The sequence below is a fragment of the Gracilinanus agilis genome, chromosome 1 (assembly GCF_016433145.1).
Source record: "Gracilinanus agilis isolate LMUSP501 chromosome 1, AgileGrace, whole genome shotgun sequence".
NCBI lineage: Eukaryota > Metazoa > Chordata > Mammalia > Didelphimorphia > Didelphidae > Gracilinanus > Gracilinanus agilis.
The window spans coordinates 15,544,517-15,556,517 of record NC_058130.1 but is presented as its reverse complement, the minus strand read 5'-3'; the positions used below and the strand labels follow the sequence as shown (position 1 = coordinate 15,556,517).

The following is a 12,001-nucleotide window of genomic DNA, read 5'->3' as shown; positions in this document are numbered from 1 at the left end:
AAGAGAAGAGAAGAGAAGAGAAGAGAAGAGAAGAGAAGAGAAGAGAAAAGAAAAGAAAAGAGAAAAGAAAAAGGAAAAGAAAAAGAAAAAGAAAAAGAAGAAAAGAAACAAGCAACCACAATAGAGTAGCAAGAATAATGAACCAGAAACTGAGAAACTTGGTTTCTGGTTCAAGATTTGCCACTTACTGTGACCTCGGCCAAATCATTTCTTCTTGCTGGTTCTTAATTACTTCATCAGTAAAGTGAAAGTTTTAGACCTTGAAGATCCATTTGAGTTCTAAAGCTCTAGAATTCCTTTGGGTTTTAAAAATGGTTTATTGATTTTCAATAATTGTTATATTCATCTCTTCAAATGAACCTTACCCTAAAACAGATTTTAAAAACTGAGAAAACAATGGCATTGACAACATATATGACATTCTGACCCTAGCACACTCCACCTCTCTAACAAGAAGGTGGAAAGGTTCTATGTCTCTTTTCCAGGGACAAGATTGCCCATTCCAATTCAGCTGATTTCAGCTTCATTTAGTTTTGACTTCACTCACTTTGTTGTAATCATTAGGTACATTGTTCTCTATTTACTTCACTTTGCATCAGTTCTGACAAGTCTTCTAATATTTCTCTGAACTCCTTGTATTCACAATTTTATTGATAATAGCCAATTATATTCATACTGCACAATATTCCTAGCAGCATTTTTTATTGGTACAAGGAAATGGATCCAAAATTGGTGTCCATCAACTAGTGAATGACCCCTTCCCCACAAAAAAGCAACATATGAATGCAATGGAAAATTATTGGCAGTATAAGACAATGAATATATAAGGAATTCAGTGAAATGTGGAAACTGTTTCAGAACTTTGAAAACAATATATTTATTACTATAACTACATAAGCAAAAAGAATGAGAAAAATGAAACTGAGTGCTGTATAATGATAATGACCATGCTTGCCCCTGGAGAAGAGTTGAGAAAATGTACCTCCCTCCCTTCATCGCAGAGGTGGAGGACTATGGCTGTGGAATACCCTATACATTGACAGGCAGTCAGTGTATTGGCTAGTTTTGCTACACTGATTTTTCTTTTTAAAAATATTTGATACAATGATACATGTAAAACCCAGTGGAATTGCACGTCGGCTATGGGAAGGGTGGGAGGTGTTGAGGGGAGGGAAAGAACATGAATCATGTAACCATGGAAAAATATTCTAAGAAAATTAAAAATTTTAATTTAATTTTAAAAATTGAAACAAGGGATGAATCCCTGGGCAGTAGAGAGGAGAGGAGTATCTTTGGAAGTGAATCAGATTGAAAACAAAAGGTGGCAATAAAAACAAAATACAATTTTCAAAAGTGCTGCCATGTTGGTATCCATGGGACATTTCTTCTATCTTCAATCTCCTCGGCAATACCAAGCTTACTCTATTAGATCATGCTTCCTTATCTTAGGCCCAGAAAATATGGTCTCTCTGTACATGTGCCCCGAAAGATGGCCCTGGGACATCTTACGGTCATTTTTTTCAGTAGCCAATTCTCACTATGCTCTCTGACTAGGGAGGGGAAATCTCAAATTGTACAGGCAAAAGTTATAAAGAATCTTAGGGCTGCCTGCTTTCTCCTATTCCATAAAAAATAACAAAAGTTCCCAATTGCCAAATTTTCTTTTCATTTTAACATTAAGCTCCTAACCCTTCAAATAAAGGGGGGAAGGGGTGGAGATTAGACCCTGGAGAGGACAGAAGAGGGGAGAGATATCACCCTGATGTTTCCCCCCTGGAAAGACTGCATGTAATCATCTTTACTCTCATTGCCAACGTTCAATACGCCCCAGTGATGTTCTAGGATCCTATTTTGCTCCCCATTAAGCACTTTCCAAACAACCACATTTTCCAACAGGAAACTTCTTTGGACATTTGCCGCCTTTGAGCTGCCGAGGGTGCTCGGAACGTAAGGCGACTTGGCACAAATATACTGAGGGCCTCATTTCACTCCCCGATCATAATGGCTTGTGGCTGCAAAGCCTCACCCAGTGTCTTACCTTCCACAAGAGCACGGCCAGTAACAAGAAGATAAGGATGCCCACCAGCAAGCTGATGGCAATGATCCAGCCCACAACGTAACCACGAGGCTCCAAATTGTGCAGCGCTTCAAAGACCACCTACAAGGCAAGGGCAGAGAACAATTTCACAATCAGAAGCAGGAACTTTCTTCCTGGCACATAACGGGCTGGAGTCTAGGCATACATTTGACATGGGGGACAAAATGACAATGAAGGAATAGCTTTATAAAAATAAAAGTCAGGACTTAAAGAGCACACGAAAATCAGAACAGAAATTCGAGAAAGGTTGCAACAAGAATGACTAAACATCGGGGCAGCTGGGTAGCTCGGTGGATGGAGAGCCAGGCCTAGAGGCGGGAGGCCCTGGGTTCAAATCCAGCCTCAGACACTTCCCAGCTGTGTGACCCTGGGCAAGTCACTTCACCCCCATGGCCCACCCTTACCACTCTTCTACCTAGGAGCCAATACACAGAAGTTAAGGGTTTAAAAAATAAAATAAAATAAAATAAAATAGAATAGAATGACTAAACATCAAAAATAACATGAAAGGCAGCTTGGCAGAGTGGAAAGAGTGTTGGCCTCTGAGATAGAAAGACATGGGTTCAGATCCTCCCTCTGATATAAACTAACATTGCTATGATGATGGGATAATTACTTAAACCCTCAGAACTCATTTTACCTGTATGATGGGGATAATATGAGATAATCTCTGCAAATTGCTTTGACAATCTTATAGTGTTACATACACTTTAGTTATGTTATCATCTTTATTAGGCATAAACCAAAAACGAAACAAAAACAAAATCTTTCACCATAACTGAAGAGATTTTAAAAAATATTCTTGAACCAGACTCAACCTTACTCAACAAAGTATCATTGAGCACCTACTACGTGCCAGACACTGTACGCATTGCTAAGAATAACATGTCAAACATGCAACAGTTTCTGCCTTTTAAGGATCTACAATTCTACTGCCATGATACAATCTATATAAGGACAAGAAATGAAAGTTATATAGAAAGAAACTGATGAGGATGGGGTAGTATACCTGGGAGAAATCAGGACCAGAGAACATGAGTTTCTTTTTATCTCCTTTTAAAAACATTTATTTTGGGCTTATTTCTTCTTTTTGTCATTGTGTTCCCCCCTCTAATATGTAGCACAGTCCCTGTACACAGTAGGAGAAGTGAAAGGGATAAAGACTGGTCCTGTGAATACACTGGAAGAAAGAACTCCAAAGTTAGAAATTCCCTCCATCAATGCATTTGGGCACCTTCTCAGCCCTTGTGTTCTTCGAGAGTTGCCTGAAGCATTGAGAGATTACTTGATTAACCCAGGCTCAGAGTCTGCATCAAGACAGGACTGGAAGTCAGGCTCTAGGCCACCAGGCCACTTCTTATCAGCACATAGTAGGCACTTTAAAAACTTGTTGGATTAAATTGGTCTGGTTAAGAAAAAAAATACAGACTACATATAATATGGAGAAAGTGTCCTAAGACAAGCCGTGCCTCTAATCATAGTCATGTGCAGAATCAGAGATCCCAGCTACGAGGTGAGTTTTGTTTGTTGTTGTTGTTTTTTTTTTTTTTTTTCCCAAAGTGGACTGTATCATTTGGCCCTGAAAGGTTTCATTTCTTCCCTTTCCAAATCCAGCCTTGGCTCCCATGCTCCCTGCAGTGGCCCTATTTTGAACTGTTGGTTAGGTCTTTGCTTTGGAGAATGCCTCCAATTTAGTGGAGATGCGAATGCAATTCCAATATGACCACGTCTAGGGAATGCTGGAGACTTAAGGCAAAGATTGTCACTACATCCCTGCTGCCCCATCTATGCAAAAAATCTCTGTAATTCAATTAAGCAGCCTTCATTCAAGTCCTGAGCTAACCTTGGGGTGGGGGGTGATCCTGGGCTAAGCCAGGGGAAAGCAAACTCTAGTCGGCTTATCAAGCTCGAAAAACTTTCTGCAAAGGCTCAGTGATGGATTGTAAGCCATTCACCAAGAGACCAGGCTAGTTACATCCAGCAAGGCTCACCAACCCAAGGCTAGTGATCACTGATGGTTGTAGGCTCAGCACCAAGCACAATGCCTAGCACATAGTAGGTACTTAATAAGAGATCCTCACTGATCAGTTAATTGGCAATATATACCTTGAGAGGCAGGTTGGTATTGTGCAGTGGTTCCCAAACTTTCTTGGCCTACCGCCCCCTTTCCAGAAAAAAATATTACTTAGCACCCCCGTCACATACTATCACTGCCCCGTTACAGTTATTCACCATCCCCAAATGCACCTGTGGCCATCACCACTCCCCAGAATGCTGCAGCACCCACCAGGGGGCAGTGGCGCCCACTTTGGGAATCACTGGTAGAGTGGATGGATGCTGGGCTTAGAGCCAGAAGACCTGTGTTATATCCCATCTCAGATGCCTACCAGCAGTATAATCCCAGGCAAATGAGTTAACCTTTCTAAGCCTTAATGTATCTGTAAAGTGGGATTCTAAAAGCACCCATCTCACAAGGTTATTTGAAGGGATCAAACGAGATAATGCATATGGGTCTTGCAAACCTTAAAGCTCTATATAAATGCCAGATAGATTTATAATATTTATATTAATATACCTATTAGATGTAAATAATTTAAATTCATATATATAAACACTATATGATATATAAATGAATGTTTATATTATAATTTAGACCATTTAAATAGCAAATATATTTAAACAATGTTTATAGTATATAAATATGTTTGCACTTATTATTTCAGCATATTAGTATATCTTATTTAATATTTCAAGGGAAAGTAATAAGTATTTATATAGCACCTATTCCCATGGGAGGTATTAAATATCATTTCATTTGATCCTCCAACAATCCTTCAAGGAAGATGCTATTAACAACTCTATTTTACTGATGTGGCAAAGGTTAAGTGACTTGCCCAGGGTTACACAGCTAGGAAGCATGAGGCTGGATTTGAACTCAAGTCTTCCTGATTCCAGGTCCAGTACTCCATCTATTGAACTACTTATCTGCCTGTACTCCTTGCTGCCCAATAACATTATTCTTTAGTTTTCTTTCTCAGCCTTATCTTTATCTTCCCTGAAAAATATAGGGATTGGGATCTGAAGAGCCCAAGTAGACATCCTGAAGTTGCTCTTTATTACTCATTTATTACCTTCTACTCTCTGGGGATTGGTTCTCTTATCTGTAAAATGGAATTGTTGAACCAGAGGTCCCTTCCAGTTCTATATCTTTGCACCATCTATGATCCCATACCCATGCTTTTGGGCTTTTCCCAGCATTCTGGCTCCGAAGCTTTGTAGGCCCAGCTTCTTCAACTGCAGATTGAGAAGGTTGGACTAGAGATGACCTCTGAGATCTCTTCCAGATTTAAATTGATGAATCTTTGACCCTTAGTACCTTACATAGACCCTCGCCTATAGAAGATACTCAAGAAATATTTGTTGAATGAATAATTCACTCTCCTTTGCTGGCTATGACAAAAAATGCTTAAGCTTTCCCAAATTCCCCATTTATTCCCCAGGCAGAAAGCCCAGATATGCCAGAGGGGGCAGATTGCATTCATAAGATGCTCTATTAAGATATCTGCCTCTCTGGAAGAAAAAGATCATTTCAAAGAGAATCAGGAACTTCTCCTCACATGTAATCATAGAGCTCAGGTGAAAACTACCAGGGCCTTAGAGAGCATCAAATCCAATGGCCTCATTTTACAGATAAGGAAACTGAGACACAGAATTATTTTCTTATTCTTTATTAAAAGGAGTGGCTATCTGGGTAAAGGATAGGGAGGGATAAACGATGTAAAATAAGATATCAGTAAAAAATGAGACATACTTTTGTATATACTCATGAATATCCTGGTCTACATAGATCCCTTCTTTCAGCCTTGGATCTCCTTGTAGTAATAAAATTCCCTTGTAAGACTATGCTTCTCCATTTTGAAGCTTCTTTTAAAAGAGTTTAGTGTCAACTGTACATACTCTTTGACCTAGCAACATCTCTTTTATGAAGCCTATGCCCCAAAGAAATAAAGGAAAGAAGAAAAGGAGTCACATGTACAAAAAAGGTTCAGCAGCTCTTCTTGTTACATTAAAGAATGGGAATCAAAGGGGTGCTTGTCAATTGAGGAATGGTTGAACAAGCTATGGAATCTGAATAGAATATTAATGTTCCATAAGAAAGAAGAAAGGGATATTTTCAGAGAAATCTGGAAAGACTTGTCTGAACTGATGCAGAGTGGAGTGAAAAGAACCAGGTAAACAACGTATTCAATAAAAATAACTTTGTAAAGACAAAAGACTTAACCAATGATTTATGCAATAATCAACCATAATTCCAGAGCACTGCATATGAAGCATATGACCTATTTCCTGATAGAGAAGTGATAGATTCAAGATACAGAATGAGAAGTACATTTCTGGACATGGGAAATGTGGCCATTTGTTTTGCTGGATTAAAAACATCTGTTAAAAGGTCTTCATTTTCTTTTTATCATGATTCAGGGGAGAAAGATGGAAAGAATGGAGGTAGGAAGAAAGGAAAGAAAGGAAGGAGGAGAAAGGGAGGGAGGACCATTTAAAATTGTACTTCTCCAGGAGCCTGAGGAAATTGCTATTTGAAATCAAGCAAGCATTTAAGTGTCTACTGTGTGCCAAACTTGGGGATATAAAGGCAAAGGCAAACAGCCTCAAGAATTTCCAGTTGAAAATATTTTTAGTAAAGAAACAAAATCTAGTTTAACACATTAGCAGGCAACGTTTATACGCTATGAAAATATATGCATGCAAAAATATGAAAATGATTGTTTTCCTGATTTCTGCTTGCTGAAACATAACAATGGATCAGGTAGGTTGTTTTCATTATTGCTGTAAAAGTCAGGCTAGTCTCCAGAGAGCCATGAGATTTCTCCATAGTCCTGAGATGTTCTCTCTTTTGCCATGAGGGAAATGAGAATATGGCCACAGTTCCAGAGCTGGCTGAGATCTTGGAGTTCTTTTTACAGATTACAAAAATTAGGCAGGAGCTCAGAGCTAAGTCTTAGAGGCAGAATCAGGTCTTCTGACTCCAAGTTCAGTACTTTACTCTTTATGCCCACTGGCTGCCTCATTAGTTTCTTTTAAAAAAAAACTACTGATAATTCAAAAAAATGACTGGAAGTCTCAGACAAGGAGGAAGTGGTGAGACCAGAATCTGACTCCACCTTTGGAACTCTTCCCATGGCACCGAAGTGAAGGAAGCAAGTGGTAATCTTCTCACCTCAGGGGAAAAGGCTTTGATCTCTCTTTAGGTCCCCAAAGAATCTCAGTTAGGTTAGACATCCTCTTCCCAGTCTATAGCTGAGACTTTTGTCCCCTGTGCTGAGCCTGGCAAAGCCTCACAGTCATGAGAACCAGCTAGGAGAGCACCTTTCTCTGAGCCCAAGCACCTTTGTTTACCTCTCCACAATTGCCTAAGCCACACGTTCCATATTCTTCCACTTGCCCTGTCATGAAACGACTCTATTGTGCATCCGGTTATTTTGCAATAATAAACTGGACTTGGGTCCTGTTAGAACGTACCCAGTTCAGAGACTCCTTTTCCATATGGACTCACCAGCAATCTCTCCTTTCCTGTCTGGTCCCACTTTCCACTGGCTACTCCAAGAGGAGGAAGAGGAGGCTGGGGGCAGTGGAAAAGAACAACCAAATCTTAAACTGCTCCACAAAGAACCAGCCTGACAAGTTCTCCTCCTGGCTACTCTCCATAAGCTTTTCATTACTCAAGCCCAGCCAGCTGTTCTGTGTCAGCATTAGGAAGACTGACAGGCAATTATCTTGATGGGCAGACAGCAGGGACTCCTGAGGAAGGCATGTCTTGGGAGATGGGGAACGATTTCCAGAGCCTCTCACCTCAAGGCAGCTGTTTTCCATTAGGCCCAGATCGCCATCCCCAACAGAGGCTTTAAGGGCAGACCAGCGCCACATGGCCTAGCTTGGAGAAGACCGTGAGCTCCATCTAATCCCACGTTCTGAACTATGTCTCAGGGGTATGGCATGAATTATGACACACTAGCGAAGACCAAAACAAGTCTCGAGCTTATCGGATTTTTAAAGCTCTCCATCATTGTGAAGGAAACCTATCATCCAGCTGTCTGCACTGGTTTTCCTAGTTTCTTATTTGGGTCCAGGTTAGACTAGACTAGACTAGGCTGAAGCCCATTCCAACTCTGAGGTTCTCCGGATTTCTCAGTCACTTCAACCCCACCTGAGGATGTAGAGTCAATACTCGGTGAGCTACTTCCCAAGGTTCATGCCCCATGATTCTTGGAAGTGTAAATCCCATATTCTGTTTCCTGTTACCTTTTCCATTTCAAAAGGTCTTAACTATTTCATGGGTCTTACTGCGAACATGGGGATAGGACGCCTGTCTACCGAAATGAAGTAGGAGGATGAAATCAGAGCAAATGCGTCTGGAAGCTTGGGCGAACTAGGACATAGCATGGAGGTCATCTGGATTCAAAAGCTGGGCCTGCTATTTATTACTACCACCACCTGGGGGACCTTGGATAAGTCACCTAACTCCTCGTAGCCTCAGTATCCTCCTCTGAAAAAGTAGCTAGTTGGCCTAGATGTCTTCCAAGGTTCTTGCATTTTTGAATCACCTGAGATTTCTTAAGAGGAGCATGACCTTGTCAAGGTTATCCTGGAGAGCTGGCCTGCTACCGAATATGGAACAGATTAGGGTCTCTTCTGATTTTCTTTTTTTTTTCAGATTTTAAATAATTTTTATTTTTTAGAAAAGTTATCATGGTTACATAATTCTTGTTCTTACTTTCCCCTTCACCCCCCAACCTCCTCCCACCCCCAAAGCCGATGCGCATTTCTACTGGTTTTTCTGATTTTCTTAGTCTAGACATTTTCATCAGAAGGCATGTTCACTTGCTCATTTTGCCAGAATAAATGCTTAATTTATTAATTAAATGCGTCTGCCTTTTTTTTCTGTTTGCTTGTTTGGTGCTCCATGCCCCATAGCAATACCTTAAAGTTCTTCCTACCCAACTCTGTCACTTGGAATCCTTGGTTTCCTTCAAGATTCAGCTCAAGTTGTGCCTCCTACAAGATATCATTCCTGCTCGCTCTCTCTCTCTCGCGCTCTCGCTCTCTCTCTCTCTCTCTCTCTCTCTCTCTCTCGCTCTCGCTCTCGCTCTCGCTCTCGCTCTCTCTCACATACACACCCATCTGCTAGTTCCTTCCCCTCTAAGGTTACCTTCTATTTTTTTGTGTGTGTCTTAGATATACTGATGCATGTTGTCTTGCATCTTAGAATGGAAGCTCCTTGAGGGAAGAGACTTTTTATTTCTTGGTATTCCCAGGGCTTAGGCTAGTGCCTGGCACACAGCTTAATAACGACATGTTGATTGCTTTCAGTGATTCTCTCCCTCTTACCGAATGGAAGAAGCTTGGTGAGTTTGGCACGACCCATTCCTTTGTGTGGGGGGACATGATAAACCCATCTTCTGGGTGATGATGGAAATATCCCAGCAATTCTGAGAAGTCTCCTCTTGGGAAAACAGATAGAAGGGGAATAGCAGCAAGAAACCTGGGAAGAATGTATACAAGCAGGGCCAAATGCTTACAGGTGGGAGGCAGTATGGGAAACCTGAAGGAGCCCTGGGGTGTCAATTGTCAGGCAGGATTTCTGGGTAGGCTGGTTCTGCTGAATCTCTTTCTCTCTTTCTTTGTTATAAGGAAAGGACATGGCAGAGGGTGGGGAAGGAAGGAGGGCAATATTTGGAAGCGAGAGTCACACAAAACCAAAAGATATCCATAAAATATTAACATTTCTTTTAGGGAAGGAATATGAGGTTGGGAGTGGGGAGAGAAGAAGGGAGGCTGAATCAGATGACCCCTAAGGTCCCTTCCAGGCCTCTAGTGGTAGGATTCTGCGGTTCGAAGCCACTCATTCCTGCTTCCAGTCCTGTTTCCATTGATTGATTCAGTCTGCCGCAAGGAAACCACAGGAATCAGAGGCTGGAGTCTCTTGCAATGTGGTCTTCTCCTCCAACTTTTATTTTTAAAAGACAACAGCAATGCCTTTCTACAACTCCCCTCTCCTAACCCTAATGCTGGAGGGGCCCTCATAGACCCAAGGCTGAGAAGACTCAAGACCAATGACCCAGAGAGGAGCTCAGGCCTAGCCAGCTGGGGATATTTATTTGTCAGACTAATTCTGAAGCATTTAGTGGACTTCATGGGCTTTTTCTACACAAAGTCATTGCAAAGCCCCATAGCTCCACCTCTGGAAATCCCAAAGGCTCCTCCGTCAGCATCCTATACCCTGACCTTGACACCAGGGGGACAAGAGCTGGTGATCATGAACACTCTCAGATCAAACGTAATTTTCCTATTGGACAAAACCCCCCCAACACAAGCCTGCAAAGGGGCAAATGCAGGGCTGCTCCAGCTAGGTAAAGCCTAGGCTAAATTAGAATGGCCAGGGGCAGCTGGGTGGCTCAGTGTATTGGGAGCCAGGCCTGGAGATGGGAGGTCCTACGTTCAAATCTGGCCTCAGACACTTCCCAGCTGGGTGACCCTGGGCAAGTCACTTGACCCCCATGGCCTACCCTTACCACTCTTCTGCCTTGGGGCCAATACACAGTATTGATTCTAAAATGGAAGGTAAGGGTTTCAAAAAGGAAAGAGAGAGAGAGAGAGAGAGAGAGAGAGAGAGAGAGAGAGAGAGAGAGAGAGAGGAAGAAAGAGAGGAAGAAAGAGAGGAAGGAAGGAAGGAAGGATAAAATAAATGAGAATGGCCTTCCCCTCAGCAGAGAACATCATCCTGAGAGCTCCCAGTGCGAGAGGAGGTGGACTTTATCAGAAACAAATGGAGGGAGCACAAAGGACAATGACATGACATTTCCCCCCCACCGGGTTCCAATTTCATCTGAATGTCTGTGGTTGGTGATGAATTATATTTCTAGCTGGATCCTGTCTAAAGGAAGGTGGCCATGTGGAAAGGGGAGAGGCAGATGGATGGGAAGGGAGGGCAGTGTATGTAAGAGACAAGAAATCCTCAGAGCCAAACCACATTTTACGCTGTTCTCTGAATATGACTCTCCAGAAAACATACCAGGCGGGCGAAATAAACAGACATATGGAAACAGAGCGCAGGAGAAAACAGAAAATCAAGTCCACATTGCAGAAGACGAGACTTACAAACCTATCTAATAAGGCAACAGTAGTTCAAACATTCCCCTTCCCTTTCAGCTAATTGTGTCCCAGAAATCCAGGATTGTCTGCAAAGAGATCATTGACTTTTTACAAAAGGGAAAATGGCTTCTTTTCCTACCTCGGTATTTAATAAAGTTTTCCCTAACTGGGTACTTCATGAATGCATTTCGCCTAGGTTGTTGCACCTCTGCTGGGTGGGAAATTCTGCTGGCCCTCAAGCTCTGCTCCTGCCACCCTTTTTATCTGGAATGAGGGGCCCATTCCTCAAAGCGAAGTCCTCCTCAGGTGGTAGCTATCTTTTGGTTTCCATCTGGGTTCTGACATGTGTCTCTGCTACCCGCTGGACACACTACATCCTGCTGGTCTAGGAGCTTTGATGGCATGGCCGAAGTCAGGAGGGGGAAGGGAAGTTCCCTCCTCCCCTCGCTACCCTGGGGTCTAGCCTGTGAGAACTTCTTTTTCATATACCGTAGTCATTCCCATTTACTAGGGAGAATTACTGTCTGGGTTCTGGGTCCGAGACATCATCTAGTCCGCTGCTTTCTGCATTTTCTTTGTCCTTAGGACTCCCAAGGAGTGTCTTCCTTTAACAGAGTTTGCTTCTTAAATGACAGGGAGAAGAGGTTTGTCCAGCCTATGTGCAAAACCTCACGTGTCAGTTTGGAAGAAAGCTGAGGGTCTGGTGACCCATTTCTTAATTAGCTCTCACCATTTAAA

At 42.1% G+C, this 12,001-nt stretch overlaps 1 protein-coding gene across 1 annotated transcript in view; it reads right to left on the bottom strand.

Annotated features, from left to right (window-relative positions):
- Window positions 1-12,001, bottom strand: part of ITGA9 (integrin subunit alpha 9) — a 355,639-nt gene that overhangs the window by 12,784 nt on the left and 330,854 nt on the right. Inside the window, exon 26 of the mRNA XM_044675555.1 lies at window positions 2,039-2,158. Coding sequence (XP_044531490.1) covers window positions 2,039-2,158 — 120 coding nt within the window. The remainder of the gene's footprint in view (window positions 1-2,038; window positions 2,159-12,001) is intronic.